General features: G+C 38.9%; 1 protein-coding gene across 7 annotated transcripts in view; it reads left to right on the top strand.

The window, feature by feature from the left end:
- Nucleotides 1-26,643, top strand: part of tns1b (tensin 1b) — a 358,347-nt gene that overhangs the window by 98,347 nt on the left and 233,357 nt on the right. For all 7 annotated transcript variants that reach the window (XM_049484879.1, XM_049484878.1, XM_022680177.2 and 4 more), the window contains exon 2: nucleotides 25,741-25,855. In XM_049484879.1, coding sequence (XP_049340836.1) covers nucleotides 25,741-25,855 — 115 coding nt within the window. The remainder of the gene's footprint in view (nucleotides 1-25,740; nucleotides 25,856-26,643) is intronic.

Genomic DNA, 26,643 nt, shown 5'->3' with positions numbered 1-26,643 from the left:
ATTGGTCTTACATCAGCAGTACATATTCCAGCAGTAGTTCCAGCGTTCATGGTATTTAAATGTCCCGCTTTACTCACACCAATAGCGTTCACCGTGCGGTCAAAATACTGTTGACTTCCTCGCCAAACTCTCCCCCCACACTATACCATATATTCACCTATAAACCTTGGCAGCGCCCCCAAGTGGAAAGTGTCAATATAAACCAAAATTTTAAAGAAACATAAATAGCTCCAACAACCCCTTTGCCTTATATTTGCTAGAGTGAATTTCTGGGCTGACTGCTGTGACCTGCTTTTTTCCTGCAGTCAGGGCTTATTTTTTGCTCTCGCGTCAAGCTGACCGCCACTCTCCTGATCCATTCTGGGGGTGTGTTAACTCTCCGGGTCCAAAGGAATGGACATACCAGCCAAATCTCCCCATTACTGCTCCTGATGGACTGTGAAAAAGGCAGTTCCTGCAGACTTCTAGATGACGGAGTAATTTCCTCCCGAGGATCCGCTCCCTCCGAAGGAAAATGCACCTCAAATACACGTGGGATCAGAGGGAGAGAGGGAAAGGGATAGAGAGAGAAATTGGAATGCCCGGAGAGCACTTCTTTGCTAAATGAAAAGCAGGTGACTGTTCCGCATGAGCCCGGTGGATGGAGAGGTCACATTCCTTTCCTCCCTCCCCTGCATGGAGGGCAAATGGAGCGATGACGGACCCTGGCATAGACCCATTCCCTCTAACAGTGCTGCAGCAGGTTGCTGAGATGTTTTATTAAAAGGTTCTTCTTGGCAGAGGTTTGGCAGAACAAAGCAATTGCATGAGACAACCTTTATCACAGTCGTTTCCTTTAGATGCGTAAAAAAGAAGTGGATATTTTTTCTTGAAAAAAAAAATAATCACCTGAAACCACTTAAGTGATAGGATCTTAACTTTTTAAGCCATGCATGTAAGCCTACACCTTAGTTCTTCACACTCATAACTGCATTACACCCGTAATTAACATCAGCTTAACAGACCCTATAATTGAACCCTGATGGACCATGATCAAGAAATAGACTAAAGCCAGTAACAAATGGAACAAAGTGTTCCAGGGAACCTAAGAAAGCTGAACTGACCTGTGGTATATGCATTTGCGGTATCCTGCATTAAATGGGGATTCGATTTCTACCAGAGTTGCTTGCCTGTTTGTTTGGACAATTCTAGCCAGATTCTGACAGTCACAATTATCACATTATCATCCACTGCTCCTGTCCTGTTACTGTGGGTGGTAATGCCTTCTATGACATATTCCCAAACACTGTCAGAAATGGAATGTCCCATCCATCTGTCGCCCACTATCAATCCTTGCTTGACTTTCAAAGAGCATGCGGACAGTGTTCTGTTCAACCTTACTCACAAGATAACACCTCAGAACTTCCCAATACATTCCCAGAGGTAACACTTCATGATCCTCACAACTTGTGGTACTTTATAACGTTATAATATATGTTTTTTTCACTGGCAGTACTGACGTGTCCTTCAAACCATGTAGGGTTGCACGATATTGGAAAAAAATATATATATATATATTTTGTAATAATAAACAATGCAGATACATGATGTCACCAGCCCCGCCCCCCACTCTCATGCTGTCTCGCGTCTGGACCAATCAAGAGTCAGTGCCGAGCACTCAAAACCCGAGGAAAACAGCAAAACAACAGTTATCTGCCCTTTAAACAGGCATTTAAATGGCTTTTTAAAAGGTAAATAAGAGGGTTTTTCTGGGATTAAAAGCATAAATTCAGCTGAATTCACTGGGAATTTCTGCGCAAAACTGTTCTGGACTGAGGTGCACAGCTTTGGACACGTGCCCAACCATGTGGCCCATCCCCCTCGCATCCCCCCTCCTCCTCATGCTTCTCAGGCAGCAGCAGCATGTCATTCACACAGACACAGAGACAGCACTGTGTATCTACTTCTTGTGTCAAGAATCAATGGTTTAATTGGTTTAATTGCCTAAAGTGACTATTGTGCATGCTCACATCACGATGACGATGCTCAAACGATATATTGTGCAGCCCAGTGCTGGAGATGTAACCATCCTGGAGATGTACATGTGGTTTTGTAAGGAGAGCTCTGCTATGCTGTGTAGTCCAAAACAATGGGAGCATTATCCCGTAAGCCTAAAGAAACACTCAGGCCAGTAATGGACCATTGCACATACTGTATGATTTGACACCACACTATTACACTTACCCTGGGACTCTCTCTTACTGTATGGAATGAGGCGATTTGTCTGGGAAGTGGGCCTAATGTCTTTTATTCTTCCCAGGGAATAAGTTCTACTCGCACGCCAACACATTCGCATGCTATATGTTGGTTCCCTCCGGTCTTTTTCCTCTTAATGTGTCTGGTCCAGTGAATAACCCACAGCACCGATGCTGAAACTTGGACCCACTTCCCAACTTCTCAAAGTGGGAAGCTGCGTGTGTTATGAGCTTTATAGGAGACACCGGTCGAGCTGATCTTCTCCTCTTTCTTGGCTGATCTCCGGAGGATGGATTTATGCCTGGCCTGCTGCTGCGGTGTGTAAATGATAGAGTGAGAGCTTTGCTTGACAGAGGATTTAGGAGTGTGCAGGCTGCAGCCTGGTGGAGCAGGAGTGATGCGAGATCTTGGAATGAGAAAGGAATGAAGGATAACTCAGGAAGGTTACTGTGGTGTGCTACAAGTGGTCTGGGCGTTAAAAACATAGGCTTATAATAAACCCAGAATGTGTGTGTGTGTGTGTCTCTAACTTGTTCAGGTTTCTCTAAAAGTGATTTATTACACTTTAAATTCAGCTGGGTATCAGTGTTGTTCTCTCCTTTGTGTATTTATATATAAATCATTATGACAAGGCTCTGTCACAGTGTGATGAAGACTGAAGTGTTGGTGTAGTATGGCCAGATGCTGGCAAGTTGTTTGCAGTTTGACAGCATATAAGGATATATGAGTCAGGGTCATAGACTGTATATAAAGATGGACGCCGTGTCGCCGTTCCCATTCATTCAATGAAAATGAAGCCAAAATCTTCCACCATTTTGGCGATTCAGAGACCAGAGTCTGCGCAGTAGAGACCAGAGGAGGGAGAAAGACTGTGGAGAGACCGCCTACTCATTTAAATAACCCCGCCCCTGAGGGCTGCCTCGCGATCACAGACTGCAGAGCGGGGCGGAGCGGAGCTGACGGTCTGTTATTGATCCCGCCCATAAGCAGCCCTTTTACCATAACCACACCTTTTTTGAATAAAGCCGAATAAAGTTTTAAAAACTGAATTCTGTGGGGAAATAAAAAATTGACAATATAAGCAGAGGTTACTCTAGCTGTTGCATTTAAATAATGGAGGTAGAATTACAGTATATTAGAAAAAAACGTCATTGAAAGTTGTCTGTTTTGCCATTGAAACCTATGGGGATGGGTGGAGTTACACAGCTTTCTGCAGCCGAACAGCAGGGGGCGCCCGACCTGTGGTGGCTTCACTTTTAAGAGACGATGCTCTGTCCAGCTATATACAGTCTATGGTCAGGGTAGATAAACAGTTTCATAGAGTGTCATAGACTTTTCTTTTTCTGATATTAATACACTAATAGTGGTGTTGAAATACTGAGTATTGTCAAATTCTGATGTTGTTTTGCAAATCTGCTTTTTGTGTGTTCAAAAACAATATAGATCCTGGAGAATAGGGCTGGGAAATACGACCAAATGTACATGTATATCACACAATTTCTTAATTTCAGTTTTTACAATATAATTCTAATTGATATCAATATAAAAAGCACAGACAACTTGCAATTAAATTCCACTACAAACTTTTAAATATATTATATAAGATAATTTGGTACTTTTGGCAGTGTGGGCAGTGTGCCAATTCCTACCTAGTGTGGGCAATGTCTCTCCACTCTTCCTCCAGACTCTGGTCCCTTGATTTTTTAAAATGAAATGTAAAATTTACTGATGATCAGTGATGGTTTGGAGAGAAATGTTCATCTGCTGGTGTTGATCCAGTATGTTTATAGCAAATAAATTCAGTGATTGTGGGTTTCATTTTCCAGCAGGACTTGGCACACTGCCAAAAGTACCAATTTGGTCTCATATAATTTTTTTATTTTATGAGACACTGATTTTTGGGTTTTTATTGGTTGTAAACCATAATAATCAAAAAAAAAAAAAAAAAAAAAAACGCTTAAAATAGATCACTGTGTGATTAATACATCTATATAATATATGATTTACACATTTTAAATTACTGAAATAAAGTAACTTTTTAATGATATTCAAATTTTTGGAGATGTATATACTGTATGTAAACTTCAGTTTGTTACCTTCTGATAATAAACATCAGCTTTAAACACCCTACAACTGAACCCTGGGGAATACCATAAAGCATGCCAAACTACTGTATTTCCTAATAAATAACAGTAGAGTTTGCATTAATAACAGGATTAAAATAGAGTAATATGCCTAGAGTTCATTATGTTAATTGCCCTTGCTAATTCACTTCACCCCCCCCTTTGCCCCTCCCCCCCTTCCCCAGTTTTTATCTTATTCGCTAGTAGATTACGCAACAGCTGTATATAAATACACATTATTTAATTTCCTTTATTCCAATCTTCTTATTTCCAAGTACTATGAGAAAATCCCATTTTAAGACCAGTATTGTGAATCAAATCACATTATGTACTGTATGTATGTATGTATGATCAGTTAAAGTAAACTAATCATAGTGATAAATGTGCACTTAGTGGAGACTATATGGGAAACTGTTGCGGGAGGAACCTGGTCAGCACTGGAGCTGCACTGATGGAGTGTGGGGTCGTGGGGGATTTTGGGGTGATGTAGCAGTGGGGCAGTAGGTGGTCTATAGAGTGCATGTGTAGAGTAAACACATTCATCATAATAAATCTTCTGCTTCTCTCTCCTTGCCTGAGTTCCAATATTCTAAATGTTTAGGCTGTGTTGAGCCCCTGGACTGTTTGGACTGGGCCAGGTAGCAGCTAATTAGATTCAGATGGAGGGCGGGCTATTTTCTTTAGCCCTTTGTTTTGCTTTTGTTTAAAACGCTCAATGAACGGTCAATGTTTGACTGGGGTTAAGTGCTGTTCTGTGGAGCAGGAGGTGCCAGTGCATTGGTCCTGGTTTTAAGAGCGGAAGCAGTGGCTTGTAAAAGGTGTACAGGATTGTTCTACCTGTGTTCCTGCTCAAGTATACATTCCTAGATATCTGCAGTGTTCTGTTACACTCCTCTCGGTTTTAGATGAGTTGGCAGAATTGCGGACGTCGGTTTCAGTGACAGAAGATATTAATCTGAGCTATACTGGCGAATGATAGCAGCTTTCTTCTGCAGCCTCAGGGTGGGACTGAAGCAAATCCACAAAAATGAGCAACAGCATGTGTATGACATATGATCATACATATGCACATATGCTTACTATTTAGTATTGCCATATGGAGATTTCTATATTTATAAAGTTTTACTTAGTTGCAATTCTTCTGTTAGTTTAAATAACTGTTTTAATGTATAAAATACCTGGTGGATATGTGGATAAGCATGGTAATATTTTGGCAAAAGCCTAAAGTCTCATTTATATATGTACAAATAATTGACTTTAAGCCTTTTCACTGGAACAAGATACTAGATAAACAATCTAGCTACATTTTGTAAACTTGCTTTACCTTCCAATCTTCAACACTGTTGTTTTATTCTATAATCTACGGACAACGTTTTTCCCTAATTTCAAATAAAAATATTCTCATTTAGAGCATTTATTTGCAGAAAAAGAGAAATGGCTGAAATAACAAGAACGATGCAGAGCTTTCAGACCTCAAATAATGCAAAGAAAACAAGCTCATATTCATAAAGTTCATTTAAGAGTTTAGAAATCAATATTTGGCTGAATAGCCCTGGTTTTTAATCACAGTTTTCATGCATCTTGGCATGTTCTCCTCCACCAGTCTAACACACTGCTTTTGGATAACTTTATGCCACTCCAAGCTTCAAGCAATTCAGCCTGGTTTGATGGCTTGCGTTCAACCATCTTCCTCTTTTCCATTTGGTAAAATCAAATCAAGAAACAAATTTAAGTGGTCTCTTCGTTTTTCCAGAGCTCTAAAGACCACCTAAAATGATGAGTTTCTTGATTTTACCAAATTGAGATAGATAGAGAGAGAGAGAGAGAGAGAGAGAGAGAGAGAAAGAGAATGAGTGACAGTGCTTATATAGTGATAAATGGTTTTCTTTAACATGCATCATTTTATTCAGTTTCCTCTCAAATCAATCGATTATCACCCCTGAGTGCATCACCAATAGCTTCCCCATCTCCCTGGGAGTGAATCAAACCCCTATAGGCTCAGGGTCCTAGATCTAATTCCTGAAACTTCATGTGGGGGCTTCTTAGAGAGAGAGATAGAGAGAGGTAGAAGGAGAGAGAGAGAGAACGTAGAGAAGAGGTCAGACGTGGTCAGACTCCTCAATGTGTCCGAGTGGATGTGGGGTCAGGGAGGGTGGAAGCAGAGGGATGGTGGGGTCAGAGGTCAGGTGGTCCTGCTGGGTAACGGTTTGTGACTGAAAGAATAGTGGTCTTGTGAAAGAAAGCAGAGCGCTGGTGAGGGGGTTGCTTGTTTTCTGAAGGAGGCCAGATCTTCTCAGGCCACACTGAGGACCGGGTCCGTGGAAATGGAGGCTATTTGCTGGGGGTCGGGGGTGTCTCTGAGACTTTGTGTGTGGATTATGGGTGGTTAATGGGAATTGGGTTCAGATAATTTAAGGGAGTTAAGCTGCACCCCTCCCCTCTTCACTGCCCAGAGCCACACCTCCTGTTTCAGCAGACAGATCAAAGCACTGATGTGCCCCTTATATCATACTCCTGCAATATGTATATACAATATACAGCTCTGGAAAAAACTTAAAGACCCCTTTAGTTTCTCTGATTTTGCTATTTATAAGTATATGTTGGAGTAAAATGAACATTATTGTTTTATTCTATAAACTCCAGACAACATTTCTCCCAAATTCCAAATAAACATATTGTCATTTAGAGCATTTATTTGCAGAAATTGAGAAATGGCTGAAATAACAAAAAAGATGCAGAGCTTTCAGACCTCAAATAATGCAAAGAAAACAAGTTCATAATCATAAAGTTTTAAGAGTTCAGAAATCAATATTTGGTGGACAATCCCTGTTTTTTAATCACAGTATTCATGATTCTTGGCATGTTCTCCTCCACCAGTCTTACACGCTGCTTTTGGATAACTTTATGCCACTACTGATGCAACAATTCAAGCAGGTCAGCTTGGATTGATGGCTTGTGATCATCCATCTTCCTCTTGATTATATTCCAGAGCTTTTCAATTTGGTAAAATCAAAGAAACTCATCACTTTTTACTGGTCTCTTATTTTTTCAAGAGCTGTTTGTAGAATTCATGGGACTGCTGGAGAGAGAAAGAGAGAAAGAGCGAGAGAAAGAGAGAGAGAGAGAGAGAGAGAGAGTTTATTTAAAGCTTTAACAGTGATTTAATTGTTCTGTTGATTAGAATATGGCAATATGGCGACTAAAATACAATTTTTCCCTTATAAAAAAAAACATAATAAAATAATATAAATACACTGACATGACAAAAGTCATGGGATATGAGCTAGTATCATGTCCCATGACTTTTGGAAGCTAAATAATGCTGCACTGACCTGTGACATATCATGTATCTTCCAAACAGCAACTTTACAAGAGAGATATAAAACCTTCTTAACTTTCAATGGAAGTTAATGTAAAAAGAGTTTATCTAGGTAATTTTGGAGAGTTTCTGTTGGTCCATTTATCAATAAATCTTGACACAGTGTAAGGGACAGTTTGTGTGTTCAAATTATGTAGTAAACTAAAAATCCAAAAAAAAATGGAGATACTTGTTTTTCATTGGACAGTGACGAAATGCATGTGGGGCCTTAATCGTTGAATGTGGATTACCACTCACTGCTGTGTTCTTCTGTGAGGGGTATTTTCATGTGTGGCATATTCCCCACAAAACTTGTGGAAGTGGTATTTTCCATATATCTGGTACCCACTGTCAGGGGTATACTTGAGTATCTATAGTTCTATAGAATATCTTACCACCTCAATACTTCAAATACATGTGAACTACTTCATGATCACTTTACAGACTGCTATCCCGTGCATTTTGGCATGTCAGTGTACTTTCCCTAGGCCTTAGAACAGGGATTTCCAAGTCTATTTGTGGACCTGGACAGGACCAATGTACCATAACAGCCTGTGAACCGTGTACCCATAAATAATGTACACTACAAATGTGTTGAGGTGTTTTATGCTCAATTCTGTGAATACCTGTCTGTCAGCAAATAGAATTACCTCGATAGTAAATGTCATGCATCACTTGGAAGCAGCCTTCATAACAAACTGTCCAGTTTCTGTTTTATTCTCTGTTATGTCTGACCGTATCAATCCAGCAAAGCTGCATTTGATGAGCCTGGGCCTCCTGATGAACTGGGCCAGAGTTGAGTTTGGCCTGACTGGCCTGAGTCCATATTTCTTCCTGAGGAACGAGGGGTTCTGTAGCCTGGGCCTGGTTTCCCAAAAGATTGCACAGAGGGTAGTGATCGAAAAATTTAATCGTGCAGCAGATCTAGAAAAAAAGACATTTCAGATACTTTAGATCAGAAACTTCTTTGATTTTAACAGTTTATTCATTTTATTTTCATTGAAACAACACAGAAAACCTATTAAAAAGTAAAACCTGATACCCAATATGTCCAAATGTGGACATTTTGTGGACACCATTCTAATAAACACAGTACATGTACTTTAAGTTTCAGCTATTGCTGACACAGAGGTGCAAATGCATGTAAACAGCTTGTCTAGTCCCTGTAGAGAAGTAAAGCCAATAGAATGATCGAACTCTCTCTCAAGCAGATCAATCTGAAATCTTCTGCCACCATGCCTAATAACAGGTTTGGGGTAAAGGGGTATAAAGCCACCTTAGTGTTGAGCTGTGGAGCAGTGGAACTGTGTTCTCTGGAATGATGGTGCTCCATCGAGTACTTTGAGAAGTTGAGAAGATGCTTTTGAAGTGTACTCAATGTCTTGAAGCTTTTGATTGTCTATTGCTGGAAATCATTAAGTGTGATTATGGTCGGGAGAACGCTGGTTTATGATTGGGAGATTGCTGCTTTGAATCCCGGTCATGCAGCTTGCCATCAGCTCCCGGAGCCCTGAGAGAGCACAGTTGGCCTTGCTTTCTTTGCGCGGGTAGATGGGGCTCTTTCCCCTCATCTCTCCAAATGGTGATGTCGATCAGCATGAGGCGCCTGTGAGCTGATGTATCGGAACTGAGTCCCTGCGCTTTCCTCAGAGTGCGCTGGGATGCCAATGCAGCATCAGCAGCAGTTTGAACAGAGGTGAAAAGGGGACAAATTGGCTTGGCTAAATTGGGCGAAAAATGGTAAAAAAAATTGAACATTTCGAATGTTTATTTTAAAGATACTGAGCATTGGCTTGGTGGCACATTGCTTGGTCAACAGAATATATATATATAAATCAATATATTGTGTCACTGCATAATGTATGTATGTGCTTTTAAGACTGGACATTTATCAAAGCTGGCATATTTGTGTAGTGCAGGTTTGCACAGTTCTGGTGTTTAAGATTTATGAGGGACCTGAGCTAGCTTGAGTGTGTGTTTGAGTGCAGATTTCCTTTCTGAGCTAAAGTGTTTCTCTGGCCTCAGCCTGATTTCTCAAATGTATGATTGAAACCTGGTCTATAAAGCGAGAGATGCTAAAAAAGACTCCTCGCTATACTGTAACTGTACCAGATGACAGTGCTTTGGGGAGGTCTCTCTCTCTCTGTCTCTCTCTCTCTCTGGGCAGAAGGAAAACAGTTTGACTGGGTGACTGTATGCAGCAGGAATGTGTGTGAGTTGGGGAAATGGTCTATCATTGCTGGGAGCTGTTCTGCTGTTAGGCCCCATCCTGAATGAAAGGCTGCACCTCGATAGCCTTTAAGCAGCCACTCTAGGCTTTTAAATTCTACACTTTAACTTTAGCTCTGGGCAAAGTCTGGTCTCAGCAGCTTGTGAATTTACAGATTCCGAGCTAAAAGCACTTTTCGACCTTCTTGCTATGTCTTTGTCTTCCCTTGAGTCTTTAAGGATGTTCATAGTGCAGACAAGGCTCGTGTTTTTCTTATATTTCATTACAGCAGAAGGGTTCCAATCAACTGATTTGCCCCTTATTTGACTTTTTTTTAATATACTAAACATCTGCAGATTCTCAGCCTGATGCGTGTATTTTTATATATTATTATATATGTACTGTACATAACTAAAAAAAGTTATAGGGACAGAAAATTGAAGGACCCTTCAATAATACTACACTGTGAGCCAGGATAAGTTGAATTTACTTTAAAAATGTGAGGAAAGCGGTTGCATTAAAAAGTTAAGTAATGGGTAATGAAAACTTAAGTTAGCATAACTTAAAACATCAAGTTATTACAACTAAAATGGAAGTTGATTTAACTTTTTTTATCTTTGTTTTACTGTAAGACCAAAGTTGAGTTTACTTAACTTTTTTAAAGCAGACGGTTGGCTCAATTTTTTAAAGTTATAAATTAATATAAATTAAAACATCAAGTTATTACAACTAAAGGGAAACTTGATTTATTTCTAAGGTAGCCCAGGGGGGAATCACTACACACTGATGGTGAGTGTTAGTCAGAAACTGTTGGACACACCCAGTATGCAAATAGATTGTAACAGAAGCCAATGGAAAAGAAGCTGCTAATGGCAACAGACTAAACACAGGTATTATAGTTTGAACATATACAGTATTTGTGCCCACAAATGTTCAGCTAACTCAAAATAATTGAGTATTGTTTAGAAATATCCAATTTTATGTAAAACAGACTTAAATCATTTAAGTTAAATAATAATAATAATAATAATAATAATAATAATAATAATAATAATAAGAAGAAGAAGAAGAAGAAGAAGTGTTGCACACTTAGGAAAGGGTCAGAATTTGATCAGGTTTATAAAAGCCAATACTGATACATTAAAACACACCTGGTTGAGGTCAGATACCATTCTTCTAGATCAGATCAGAGAACAGTTCCTGCCTTAAGTCATTGCTTTGTTGTTTAAAGATGTGTTTTTAATAAATCTCACTCTCTCAGACTCATGACCGTTTGCATGCTTTGAGCTCTACTCCTTCCCCTCTAAGTAAGAGACCACTCCCCCTCTCTCCATCTCTCCTCCGGTACGAGGGCTTGCTCTCTTCCCCTCTGTGTGTAAGTGCTGCTGTTGGCTCCGTGCCCGGCTTGTGTCTTGCTGTGCTGCAGGGACGGGATGGATATAAAAAAAAGTGTCCCTGAAGAAAATGTGTTGTGTGTGTGTGTGTGTGAGAGAGTAAGAGAGAGCGAGAGAGAGAGAGAGAGAGAGAGAGAGAGAGAGAGAAGTATAGCTTAGTTTTCATTAGTTAAATGGGAGTTAGGGGAAAGGATCAGGCACACAGGAGGACACAGTCTCACTTTGCTGCTGAGAGGTGCACGTGTCTGTTGTAAATGTTTTTCCCATTTATGCATCTGTTTCTTCTTTAATTAATCTCACAAGGTACTGTTTCTATTTAGAGTCAGTGCAAAAGATGAGAAAGTTAGAAATCAATTACATCAATCACTAAATGCCAGTAAGTTAGAAAACAGAGTTATTATTATTTTTAGGTCTGAAATTTAAATTCTAACTGATGATGATGTTTAAATTTCAAGAATTCAGTGGATAATGTAAATTATATACATTTTATTAAAATATTATTGCATTTTTTTTATTGCATTGCACTTTTATTGAATTTTTAGATTTGTTTAATATTTTAGATTCTTCTTCAAAGTTGGCACCTCTTGTTAGGTGACAGTTTTTCACATCTTGGCCTGGATTGTCCCAGTCAGTTTTATGAGGTAGAGTCACCTGGAATTCAGGCTTTCAGTTAACAGCTGTGCTGAACTCGTCAAGAGTTAAATGACTTAAATTCAACTCAATTTCATAATTAAAGGAAAAAATACTTTAAGAAATGAAGGTCAGTCAGTATATCCAAAAGATTTTTAAGAACTTTGAAAGGCTCCTCAAGTGCTGTTGTAAAGACCATCAAACGATATGATGAAACTGGCTCTCATCAGGAACTCCCCAGGAAAGGAAGAGCAAGTGTCACCAGCTTCGGAAACTGCAAGTTTCTTCCTTATTCCTTGTCTGTTCCTTCATAGTCTGGTATTTATGTCAATTAGATTGGCATGGCCAGTCAGATTGCAGATAAGTCAAGATCTTGCAAAAAAAAAGCCTTGTAAGCTTAACCTGGCCAATCTTTAGATGGTTGCCCAGTTGATCTCTTGACCAGTATGAGGTATGTTTTGAATTTTAAGTTGAGTTCACTACTATCAAATAGGACCAACTTCATTAGACCAATCAACCAGCATGAGCAGTTCCATCAGGTTTACCAGCTTGACTTAACAAACTCAGATATCAGATATTAATATCATTCATTGTTAATTTCTATTTTAGTCAAGCTGTGAAATTCCATCTGAAATTCCATATCTGTGCTTCTCGACTTTATATCTCAGCAGCTCCCAAACAGATCGCTGTCTGCAGGTCCGTCAAGAAACTTATTTGCTTCGGAGTTCAAAGCGAAAGTCATCAAAAGGGTTGCCAGGTGGCCCTACAGCAGCTTTATGTGCTGATATACACACACACACACACACACACACACATGCATACAACACCTGTCTGGAATCATTGTTATTCTATAGTCACCACATCTGAGACCATGCACCGAGGTGTTGGGAAGGGTGAAAAAGTGCACAGTGGGGGTTGGGACACTCCTTGGCTCCATTATGGAGGTGAGCATGACAGGACGAAGATGACGGAGTTTGACGCAGCTGACGGCTCTGACGTGTTCTGTGTGCCCCTCAGCCTGTAAGGTTGGAGGCAGCTGGCTTGATCCTGGCCTTTAATAGACAGACATTTTCCAGACATCCTGTGAATTATGAATGTCTATTTTCTTTTAAACAGGATTATAAGTGCATTTTAAGCTGCTACAGTAATAAGGAACATGGGTGTCGCCATGTTGCTAATCTTCACAGACTGAAAACATGTTGCTAATCTCCTGAAAACTCTCCTATTTATTTGGGTGAGGAAAGAAGCGCTAGCTGCAGTTACCAGGTCTTAGCGCTAGAAAATGCCGCCCGACAACGCTACACTGAGAAACCCGGAGTTTTCCGGTAATCTAGGGTGCTTTTGGCAAGCATAGCTTGTTTTAACATGGTAAACATGCAGGATACAGTCCAATATACTCACCTCTGAACGGTTAAAGAGCTAAAGCTAAAGCTGTACTTCAGCAGAGTGGCTCTACTGCTCCTTAATACCTGACTGGTAAAATTCATACATAAGGTACATTGGATTAAAAGACACATTGTTGGTTTTTGGGAAAATTAAAGGATTTTAAGTGTGAAACATACAGTAAACATATTGAACATTCTTCATCAAGATCTTTAATAAAAAAACAAAATATAGCAAAATAAAGCAGGAGTCTGCTCAGCAGCATCAGCCGATTTCTTGTTTGGCAGGCACTGGGCTTTTTATCATTAATTGATCTGAACTTCATTAACCTTCTTAAATCGTTAAAAGCTTGCAGTGCAATTTGAAAGTTTGCCTGCTGATTTGAGATATAATCACTGAACGTGAGCCTGTATTGACAGTATGATGCAGCAAATGTATTTTTTAATGCAGGAAAACAACGAGCTAAACAAAAACCTAAAGCTAGTTTGAAAAACTACTAAGTACTGTTGGTGTGTTCCATTCCATGGCTTATTTTTTATGAGCCATTTTAATGCCAAATTAGTATTTTGATGAGGACACGATACGGTGACAAGCTAATACCCACTGTGGTTTAGATGTTGAGGCTGGGGGCTTGAAGTTGTGCTTAATTAGTTAGGTAGGTGAGGTAGGATCATTACTCAGCGTGGATGTGTGCAAGAGCAAGAGATATTAAAATGTCTTTAAAATCTGTATTAACTATTTAAAAAATATTAAATAACTGTGAGATATAAATATTTGTTAATCTACCAAGACTAATAAACAGTCTAATGAGGTAAAATCCTAAAATAGACATAAAGTTTCCTTTTATCCCCTTGTTACATAAAAAAGTTAGTAGGCATATAAAGGTCTCTATTTTAGGGGAAACGGTTTAGTCGTCCTGGTGTCTCCTACAGGCTATAATTGTGTGTGTGTGTGTGATTGATTTCTAACGCTCGGTTCCTCCAAGACGAGATGACAGCACTTTTTTCTGAAAGAGGTTTTTTTTTTTTTTTAGAAAAACTGTGTTTATTTACCTTTTCATTCAGGTATTTTTGGCAGAAGGCAGGTAGGCCTAAGACTGAAGTAGATAAAGGTAGTTAATGTTGGGGTTTTAATAACTTTTAACCCCAATAAAGAGAACATATCTTGGAAAAAAGGAAGTATGGACATTTTAGAAAAAAAAAAAACATATTAACAGTGATTTCTGTCTCCAAGAAAACATTTTGAAACATATACGTATTGATCCAGATGCACAGAAAAGTGCAGCACATTTGATAGCGCTTCCTGACCATTCTAAACTGGGAGGCGGGGATATGTTTATATATGGATTATTGATTGGGGTTTTATATGGGAAAATCTTGAGATTTTGTTGAGATTTTATGTATAGGGTTACATCTCATTGAGGCCTAATGCCTAATGCTTACCTCGGGATTCTATTGTTAAAGGCTGTAATAAATAACTGGACTATAACTTAGTGTGTTACCTGGTCATTGGAAATGTCATATTTTTTTTAATTGATGTATTATTTTTTTAAATCTGCTGTTGCAGTTGTTAGGTGATTTTGATTTATTGGGTGTTGCCAGCTCTTAGCTCTTACTGTTTTTATTCACATAAACTAAGATAAAAAAAGCCCAAAAACAAATAAATAAATAAATAAATAAATTAATTAATTAATAAAGAAAGAAAGAAAAGTAAACAAAAGATCTCATTTGTAAGAGAAACTGTCACACACTCAGCTCTGCCTGCAATCTTCAGTCTCCAGACTACGTTACCCAGAATGCACCTCATCATGATAGAACATACTTACGTTATCACATGATTCTGCACATGGCACTTGCAGGAAGTCAATCGCAGAAATTCTAATTACTTGAAGTACTTAGTATATAAAATTAAAAGACTAAAAAAATCCCCACAAATATAAATAAATTAACCAGAATAAAAATTAATAAAGTCAGTTCTTTAATTTTTTAACTTAACTTTAAATAAATTTAATTTAATAAAGTAAAATTTTACCTAAATTTGCTAAAATAATAATAAAAATAAATAATTTAATAAACAAACTGGAAAAAGGCTAAACCAACTATAATATCAATAATAATAATAATAATAATAATAATAATAATAATAATAATAATAATAATAATAATAATAAATACAAATTTTGAAACCAATATGAAAATAAATACATTAATACATAAAAATATGTATGAATAAAAAGTCAAATTAAAAGTCAGTCCAGTCAAATCAAAGGATTACTCAACTTTACAATGAACATTCACATGGAACTGAATCAGTAAATTGAATCGTTATATCCCCGGCCTGCCCGCCGCTCCGGTGGAGGTCCGGGGGGTACCTGTTTGTATTCCCTCCCCGCCTCACGTCACGCTGTTTGTGGGGTGAGGGGCTGCTTTGTGTGGCTGTGTGCTCAGGGAGCGCTGAATGGGCCGCAGCTCAGAGTTCCCAGGGGCTTAAGCGTCTCAGCGTGTCGCTGTGTATACATTCCGCCGGGCCACGGGGGCCGACGGGCACCCTGATTCGGGGCTCGGCCTTTGTGCCAGTTTGGGGGTGCGGGGCGGGCAGGGTGAATGGCTGGCAGTGTTGGGAGCTGAACTGTGTGCGGGTGAAGCTTTTCCCTTTTACTCTTAAGCAGAGCTGTGGGTTAGCTGGGCCTGGACTCCCTGCGGTTTGGCAGGTCCTGTAGAGCCTGTGCTGCACTGCAACCTCAATCACACACACACACACATGTATACACACACACAAAAACACACTCAGAAATGGGCAGAGTGCCGGCATTGTGTTAATAACCGGAAACAATTAGAGTAACGGAGGAGCCCGGCTGCATTGTTTGGCTGATATGTTTATGTAGATGTTTGGGGATAAACAGAGAGAGGTCAGGCCTGTAACAGTCAATGGCAGAGCATATATTAATGTTTATGTTTATACGTTTTTATATGTCCCATATGAATGAGCTAGTGCTCGGCGATTGTCAGTATTGGGCACGTTACTTAAAAAAAAGTAATTAGTTATAGTTACTCGTTACTTCTCCAAAAAAGTAACGGAGTTACTAACGGAGTTACTCCACTATAAAAGTAACTAGTTACCAGTAAAAGTAACTATTGCGTTACTTTTGTTATTCGCCTATAAAAAAAGGAAAATCAATTATGTATTTACTATTATTATTAGAAAAATCACAAACAAAAGTAAACCCAAAATGTTGACAAAAATATAATCTAACGAATTTAAAAAAAAAAATCCACACAACCAAAGAAAATTACTAAAATTTGTAATATTGAAAAAAAAAAAACACGGAAAAAAACCTGAAAAAAACGGAAAAACGCATCTGGGGATGAAATTAAACAAACCAAGCCACTTACTTTGAAAAAGTAATTAGTTATAGTTACTCGTTACTTCTCCAAAAAAAGTAACGGAGTTACTAACGGAGTTACTCCACTATAAAAGTATCCAGTTACCAGTAAAAGTAACTATCGCGTTACTTTTGTTATTCGCCCGTAAAAAAAAAGGAAAATCAATTATGTATTTACTATTATTATTCGAAAAATAACAAATGAAAATAAACCCAAAATGTTAACAAAAATATAATCTAACGAATTAAAAAAAAAAAAAGAAAACTCCACACAACCAAAAAAAATTACTAAAATTTGTAATACTGAAAAAAACGGAAAAAAACGGAAAAACGCGTCTGGGGATGAAACTAAACAAACCAAAAGGAACACTCAAAGGAAAAATGTATATATATAAACAAAACAAAAGAGTGGACAAAAACAACAATCTAATGACCGTTAAAATGGTATTAATATAAGAGTTTAACAGCTGGATCAAACAGCTTTACCAAACGAAAGCAGCAGCACCACAAAAACCGGAGCAGATAAAAAGAGCTTAAAGTCCTTAAATCGGAACTGTCCATGGCAATCACTGAATTAGACTGATTAGAGCATGCAAATCGTCACAATTGTGCCTCACTTCACCACTCCAAACCACGTAAACCTACAGGTACCGGAAGTTCCGGAAAGAGGAGGGGTTGACCAGGGCAAAGCGAAGTTAAAAAAAAGTTCATAGAGCGGCTAAAGTAACGTGCAGTAACGGGGTGTCGGAAATGGTAACGGCGTTATAGTTACAGTCAGAGTAATTAGTTAGATTACTCCTTACTGAAAAAAGTAACTTAATTTCTTATACCGGTACTCCCAACACTGGCGATTATAGTCTAAAATGTTTTTTTTTTCACTAACAATCGGATTTTCAATTATAATCGATTATTTTCCCCCTACTAAAAATCAAACTACAGATGACAAAGAAACGCTTCAAAATTAGGTTTACCTGTAGAAAAAAAAAATAATTGAGTGAATCAATGATTCAAAATATTGTTTTCAAGCCCATGCGTTAAAATCACACAGCCGTGGAGAAACTCATACACTGACAGACACTGGATTATACTATATACTTCAGAACGCAAGTTTCTAACTGAAAATTGAAAAATAACGCACTAAACAAGTCACAGAAGAAACTTTGAAGGAGAGATTATTATTGTTTTCCACAATTAGTCACGGATCCTCACCAGACAGTGATGACGCTGCAGTTTTTAGAAGTGGTTTACAGTATTTCTAGCTAAATATATGCTTTATCCCACCGGGTGTTTGTGTTTAGAAAGTGCTGGAACACTTTTGTTTAGTAAATATGTGCGCGTCAGTCTGTGGGAGGCACCGGTAACCAAGGTAAGACGGATAAACATTTCAGAAATGAGGAGCGTTTTCAGATATTTTAGATTAAAAAGATAAAATATCACATTAAAACTGTAATTCAAATGAACCAAATTGAATCGTGAATATCGCCCAGCACTAGAATAAGCAGGTTTTCTTCTTGTGTGGCTGCTGTATCAGTATCTCTGAATGCTGTATCTGGTCAGTAGGACGTTGCACGCCGTGCACAGGCAGGTCCAGGTCCGCCCCTCTGTGCTGAAGAACGCCTGCACACATGCACACGGTGTACAATAGCAGAGCAGCTATTCTGAGGCTGTTCTTTTTTCTCCCTCTGTCTGTTTCTCCCACTTTCTTTCCGCTCTTTCAGAGCTCAGCCTGTTGTGTCTCTGTGAATGAAAGAACACAAGGGGTCTGTTTTCCAGAGGCCCCGTCTTTCGGACAGGAGACGCAGAGACAGATTGAGACGTTTTCCTGTCTTTCTTTCTCTCTCGCTGCCCCCCATCTTATTTATATTATTTTGGAATATATTATTTTCTATTCCATTGCTGTTTATTGTATTTCTTCTATTTTCTATTGTCTTTCTACGTAAGCACCAATTTCACCAAAAATAAATTCCATGTTTCAATAAAATTGCGCTAATTTTGAGTGCATGCACTGGGATGAGTGGACACAACATAGCAATGCATGCACAATAAAATTGCAATCATATTGATAGCGGCAGATATGTTGGCTCAGGTCCAAATTTCAACTTTTCATTCCTAAACATCCCTAAAACATCCTTAAAACACTATATATATATATATATATATATATATATATATATTGCAAATGACAATTTAAACTTTATTTTGTGCATGTTTAATTAAAGAGTGAGTGTGAATGTTATCTTAACTTTTAATTGGCAGAGCTTTGTTGTAACTTATTAAGTAAATTCAAAATAGGTCTTTATTGTTTACACCAGACAAGCTGTCATGGTTTAATGCAGAAAAAAAACCTATATATTTTTAAACTATATTAAATGGCTTTAATTTAACACCATGCTGAAACTAACCCCACTGTGTTGAGGCTGTCCTTTGGACTGACGTTAAATTTGATTCTAGAGCATTTCTATTGGCCAATTCATCATGAAATTCTAACACAGTGTAAAGAACAATTGACAGATACATATTATATCAAAAAGTATTAAAAGGTAAATGCATGTTTTTTTTTTTGTTTTTTTTTGCAGGATAGTGTTTATATGCTTTAAAATGATGCTTTGTTACAGGTACTTATAATTATATACTTATAATAACTTTATTATTTATGCATATTATATAACATAACAGGAATATGAATAGGTGACAAAAAGTCTGATCAGCATACTTTTGTTACATTTTGTCCAGCATTAATTTATTTTACGTTTGATTAATTTTTAAAATCACAATAATTGAGCAAATCTCTTCAGAGGAAATGCACTTAAATATTACTAAAATTACTGTTTATACTTTATTAAGTGTGTCAATGACTTTGAATACATCAAAATTACATTGTGTTAATTTAAGTAATAATCATGCTTTGCATTGTGCAGAGTTTTGTCATTATAGAGTATGTGACTCGCTGAAACCTTTGCACAAGACTGTTTATCATCTGTTTGTTTTATTATCTTCTATCTACTCCATCCTCCTGAATCAAAAGTATGGGACACAGGCTGTTGGGGCTCTGAAGATCAGCCTTCCCATAGCAACCGCATAAATTGTCTTGCTAGGTGGCCGGGGGCGGGCAGAAGCGGCTGCGGAGACAGCGGTGCTTTTCATCAGCGGGGCGTGATTAAATATGTTCCAGACTCGGCCTCCGGGGTGGGGAATTCACCTTTGCCTCAACAATTTACGCAACGCATGCCAGCCTTCCCCCCCCGGGAACACAGACGAGTTTCCCCTCGGTTATTTACGTTTACGCTGCGGAAACAGAATCCTATAATGCGTCATTGTTGTAATCAGACGTGGGGTAAAAACACTCAACGCCCGGCCTAGGAGACGTCCTGGCACAACGTGTGAGGCTGAGGGGGTTTACATGTGTGTGTGTGTGTGTGTGTGTGTGGTGGGCTGGGAGGAGGCGTAATGAAGTTGTGTTTGGAGGGTGGGCGTGTGAAGTGCTGTCTGGCATTTTCTGTTCTCATCCCTGTGGTTCCAAATTAAGAGACCACTTCAGTTTCTGAATCAGTTTCTCTAATTTTGCTATTTACAGATATATGAACATTTTAGATAAAATGAACATTGTTGTTTTATTCTATAAACTACATACAACATTTCTCCCAAATTCCAAAAAAAAAAAATGTCATTTAGAGCATTTTTCTTTTGCAGAAAATGAGAAATGGCTGAAATTACAAAAAATATGCAGATCTTTCAGAGCTCAAATAATGCAAAGAAAACAAGTTCATATTCATAAAGGTTTTAAGAGTTCAAAAATCAATATTTGGTGGAATAACACTGGTTTTTAGACACAGTTTTTTTTTTAATGCACCTTGGCATGTTCTCCTCCACCAGTCTTACACACTGCTTTTGGATAACTTTATGCTGCTTTACTTCTGGTGCAAAAAATTCAAGCAGTTCATCCATCTCCCATTTAATTATATACCAGAGGTTTTCAATTTGGTTAAATAAAAAAAAAAAGCTCATAATTTTCAAGTGGTCTCTTATTTTTTTCTAGAGCTGTATATATATATGCCCCACCCACACAGAAGCAGGTGACAGGTGGAGATTCATGGAATGTCCAGCAGTGTAATCAGCGCTATTGATGTCAGCCTGGCTGCATCCTCTGTAGAGCGGGCCATCTCCGGCCACCGGCCCCGCGGAGCTGCATTAATTGTTTTAGGCTGACTAGATCAGGCTAATCACGTTAGAGAGGGGCCGGGGCCCAGCCTGGGGACGTGCTGAAAGGGAGCCAGTGTTAGTGCTGCCACAGAGCTGTCAAAACCACATAACAGCTATTTAGCTGAGGAGAGGGGATGAGTGTGTTTCCTAACCCCATCTCTAAATCCTAACCCAAATCTTTAAGCTTAAACCTAGCCCTAAACCTATCCCAATCCTAAAGCTTTAACCTAATAATAAAGTCCAACCCCAACCTTACAGCTTAAATATAGCCCTAAAGACTAACCCCAACCTTAAAACTTAAACTTATCCCTAAAGCCTAACCCCATCCCTTAAGCCAAACCCCAAGCTTAAAGCTAAAGCCTAGCCCTAAAACCTAACCCCATTCTTAAATCTTAAACTCAGCTCTAAAGCCTAACCCAGACCTTAAAGTTTAAACCTAGCCAAAAAAGTATCCCAATCCTAAAGCCTAAACCTAACCCTAAAGCCTAACTCCAACCTTAAAGCTTTATCCTAGACCTAAAGAGTATCCCCAACCCTACACCATAAACCTAGCCCTAAAGCCTAACCCCAACCTTAGAGCCTAATCCTAGACCTAAAGCCTATCCCCAACCCTAAAGCCTAAACCTAGCTCTAAAACTAAACCCTAACCCAAAAGCCTAACCCCATCCCTACAGCCTAACCCTAAGCTTAAAGCTTAAACCTAACCCTAAAGCCTTACCCCAACACTAAAGCTTACATCTAGCCCTAAAGCCTAACTCCAACACAAAAGCTTATACCTAACCCTAAATCCTAACCGTAGCCTTAAAGCCTAACTTTAACCCTAAAGCTTAAACCTAGCCCTAAAGCCTAAACCTAACCCTAAAGCCTAACCCCAACACAAAAGCTTATACCTAACCCTAAATCTTAACCCTAACCTTAAAGGCTAACTCCAACCCTAAAGCCTAAACCTAACCCTAAAGCCTAAGCCCATTCTTAAAGCTTAAACCTAACCCTAAAGCCTAACCCCAACCTTAAAGCCTAATCCTAGATCTAAAGCCTAACCCCAACATTAAAGCTTTACCCTAACCCAAAAGCCTAAACCTAGCCCTAAAACACTCTTCTTAAACCCTAACCCTAATTACAGTTCCTAACCTTACATCAACCTGTATATAACCTGTTATATTATAAACTATTTAAAAATATTATTTTGGTGTAGTTTTTTTTTACTTCTACCTACAGTTTTGAAATATAGCTGTCAAATGTAAACATCTGTTTGACATTATTGATTTTTAAAATGATATATGTGCATTCCTTATAGTTCCTCATATGCCTTATTAGACACTAGGGGGCTGTAGTGTTGGGGTGGATGAGTAGATCAGTCTGGGCAGCCCATGAGAACCAGACACTGAGATTTCTTATTCAAACCTCTGTCTCAGACTGTTAATCTGCGTGTGTACTCACAATGAGCCGTACAGTGACGCTATACACACACACACACACACTCATAGAGGTTCATAGAGGTTGAGGTTCTGCTGGAACACTTTAGGCCTGTATGAAGGCAGGCGTCTCAGTCTCAGCTCTGCTGCTCTAGGGTTTTCACATGCTGTGATGAGCTGGTAATTAGATGGAGTGATGCGGCAGGTCTGGGAATTCTCTCACTGAGCGCCAGGGCGCTGTCCCCATCTGAGAAAACCCCTGCGCTTTTCCACTTTTCCACACTGTGTGCCGAGACTGTCTGTGTACCAGCCGCAAGACAGGCTATGGCCTTGAAAAAAAAATATATATATATACATATTGATTGATGAATGGTTATGGTTAGGGGTCTTTAATATTTTAACCCTCCTGTTATGTTCCAGGTCAGTTTAACCTGTTTTAAAGTTTGAAGATCTAGGAAAAATTGTTAAAAGTATTTTTTAGTATGAAACTTCTTCTGCTTGTCTTAATCAGTGTAATCAATATATAACATCACTGATGATGTGTCCCAGTGCATCCCCAGATGTATCTACACACGTTATTCGTGTCTCAGACATCTTTTGGATAATTAATAATTAAACATGCAGCGGTTCAAAATGACCCGGGAACGCCATTGCTGTTCCTGACAAATGAACATAACAGGAGGGTTAAGCAACATTATTTTACTAGTAATATCCGGATCTAACCCAATGACTGTGACCCAAAGAGTGTGACCTATCTATGCATATGGCTTGATTGATGTAGAGTTTTGTGCTTTTCCAGTTCAAGCACCAAACAATAAAAAAACTCTTTTCCAATCCTGGATTTAATGGATCAGGTAATGACTATACTAGTCATTAGACTATAGACTATAGACTAATATAGACATAGACTATAACTGTAACTATTCTAATCTAGTAAATCAGGTGAACCGTCAACTGCACATCTTGATTTAGAGCAGTGTTAGTGTGCCTTTGCTATTGTAACAATGGGAAAAGTACACCTTGCACACCTGGTGCACCTGTGTTTTCCATTGCCAAGATAGCAATACGCCAAACATTTGCCTGAATAATTCAGAAAGATACTGACATACAGTAAATACTCTTTATGGTGCCAGCAGGACTGTAATAATGACAATATTTTACTGTTCTTTGTCTCCTCTGTGCGGTGGTGCTGGAGTTTCAGAGCAGACGTTCACGAGACGTAGCTCAAAAACACAAAATGGAAAGCAGCTGAGCAAATACTGAAAGGAAGTGATGTCACTAGGTCTGAGTCACCATAGACACCGGCCTGGAGAGCCATGGGAAGAGCTGAAGGAGCTGAACACAAAGGGAGGGAAACATGATCCCTATTTCCTCAATACAGACACCATGCAGAAAAAAAACGAATGCAGATTAGAAAGAAAAACTCTAAGAGGTGAACTGTAAGGTTCTGGAGGAGAGGCCTCCTGCAGGGGCTTCATTCAGGGAGGCCCTGCAGACACTGTCAGATCAGAATCTACTCCCCAGGCTTGCATAACACACCTGCAGACAAGTCTCGAGTCCCGTTCCAGAGCTGTCTGGTTCTTGGATGGCCTTCCTTTCCCCTCGTCATGCCCGCTGAGGGAGAAGGAAGCAGCGGGAGGGAGGTGTACCTGGATACAGCTGCGCTGGACTCAAATAAAACTTTCTCAGGAACCGTCAGGAACAGTCAGACCTTGAAAAAAAAAAAAAAAAAACTCGCTATGATCATCCCAGACAGTGTTTATATGTTAGGGTTGAGTGTAGTGATTTTAATTGATGGATATCTAGCATTTGATTCATTAATCAGGCATTTGAATAAAGCTTATACACTAAAAACAAGATAAAACTGCCTAGCCTAGTTCCGCTAGACCTCCATTAGCTGGATTGAGTTGTCAAGTAGCATAGCAATGCTAATTGCAATGCTAATAGTGTGACAGTGAGGCTAACAGCTTGGTAGCAATGCTAATAGTAATACTGTAGTAATTATACTTGGCATGGTAGGTGTAGCCTTTAGAAAAAATCCAGTGTAAGACTAGCTATTGCTAATTGCTGGTTTCAGTTCAGTTGGTCTTGTGCTTGTTTCTTAAGTTTATACAGTTATAACTTTTCTGAATTAGTTTGTCTGATTTTGCTTTTTATATACAATGAACATTGTTGTTTTATTGTATAAACTACGGACAACATTTATCTCAAATTCCGAATAAAATATTGTCATTTAGAGCAGTTGTTTGCAGAAAATGAGAAATGGCTAAAATCATTTTAAAAAAGATGCGAAGCTTTCAGATCTCAAATAATGCAAAGAAAAGTGTGAAGAGTTCATAAATCAATACTTTTGACTGTGATCATTTTTAATCACAGTTTTCATGCATCTTGGCATGTTCTCCTCCACCAGTCTTACACACTGCTTTTGGATAACTTTATGCTGCTTTACTCCTGGTGCAAAAATTCAAGCAGTTCAGTTTGGTTTGATGGCTTGTGATCATCCATCTTCCTCTTGATTATATTCCAGAGGTTTTCAATTTGATGAAACTGAAACTGATGAAAATGTAGTAAAGTATGATTTATTCAGCATCAGAGCTTAGTATGATATGCTGTACTCAAACAGCACCTGCTTCTCCATTGTTCTCTCTGAAATCTAGGATATTAATATTAATTAATTAATTAATATTAATATATTAATGCTTTGCTGCTAGTTGCTGCAGTAAGAGCCTATTCTCTGGAAACATTATGCTGGTTATTGGAACATTCCTGTGAGAATTTGATTACATTCAGCCACAAGAGCATTGCTGAGGCTACTCTGTGTCCTTCCACATTTACTGGATTGAGATCTGTTACTCTACAAAACACAGGTCCACTGCTTCACAGCCCTGTGCTGCATTGCAATATACTCATCTAGTCTGTACTTGGTATTATACACAGGCAAGCTCGCCTGTTTCCATGGCTGCAGATTACTGTTTGCATTGAGATGTTTACACCTGGCAACCAGGAGTGTGGAAATGGGAAGGGGGAATTGTGGTGGGCAGGTTTGGAGGCTAAATCTGTGCAGTTCACATAAGAAAATACTGGCTGAATCTCTGTTGTTGTGAAGAGCTACCAGTGCTTAATCTCACACATCCTGATCATATTATGAGTAACAACAGAAATTATAATCCTGAATGGTCCTTTAAATGCTTACATCAGATTTTCTGGGCAAAAAAAATGAAAATGATTCTCAGAAAGTTACGTTTATAATTAAATCATTACTTTAAACTAATTGATGTTTTGTGGATCATAATTTAATGAAAGTCAAGCATCTGCAGATCTCCTATAGTGGCCCATATACTACAAGTTTAATTACTCTTAATTTACATGTATTATATGTTTAATTCATATTTATTATGTTCTCTTCCGCAGCCTGAAGAGTTTGAGGCCGTGCACTCCCACACCTTCCGGGTGAAGACGTTTAAGAAGAGCAAGCACTGCGGCGTGTGCAAGCAGACGGTCAGCAAAGAGGGGCTCATCTGCAGAGGTCAGTCCTGGACTAGAGCCTGAGGGGGTTGGGGGGGAGGGGGGACACTACGTCTGTCTGAATTCTTGATAAGTGGTAATGGAAGAAGGTCATGATCTCTGGTCATTAACCTGATTAAAGCCCACAAACGAGAGCATTGTCTTAAGATGGAGCGCTGAGGGACGGGAGCAGCAGCAGGTCAGCGGGAGCAGCTGGGGAAGAGCTGAGTGCAGGTGTGAGCCGAGACACAGGGTACAGAAAACAGACAGAGCAGGGCACAGGACATGCACTCCCTCCCCATCAGGCCTGAATACAGAGGGGGCAGTATTGACAAAGTCAGCAGTGATAATTCTGAAAAACATCAGTGAGCGTTACTTAGGTCTGTGAGTGATGTTGGATGCACTAGGACAGAAAAATCATATTTACTAAGGTCTGTCACAATATCATTTTTGGACAACGTATGTAATATAACATTTTAACATCCTGATACATGGACTTTTGCTTGATGTGCATTTTTCTCCTAGCTATTTTGGGTTAAGAGGATGTCAGGAGTAAAAAAAAAAAATTAAGTCATTTTGGCAAAAAACTAAAATTGGAATTTGCCCCAAAAGCACACATTTACACATGCATTTCCGAATCAAATCTTTACTGCGAAATTGAAAGAAAAGAGGCATCTACACTGAGGCTTTAGAGTGAAATTACGGGATTTTATACAAATAATTATATGGTTGCATTACACAGCGCAGTCATGTCTGTTTCACCAGAGTTACATAGTGCAGTAGCAGCCTGCTGATACTGGGCTTTCAATA

This window comes from Astyanax mexicanus, chromosome 11 (assembly GCF_023375975.1).
Source record: "Astyanax mexicanus isolate ESR-SI-001 chromosome 11, AstMex3_surface, whole genome shotgun sequence".
Lineage (NCBI taxonomy): Eukaryota > Metazoa > Chordata > Actinopteri > Characiformes > Acestrorhamphidae > Astyanax > Astyanax mexicanus.
The sequence above is the reverse complement of the archived record's forward strand: the minus strand, read 5'-3'. Positions and strand labels throughout refer to the sequence as shown.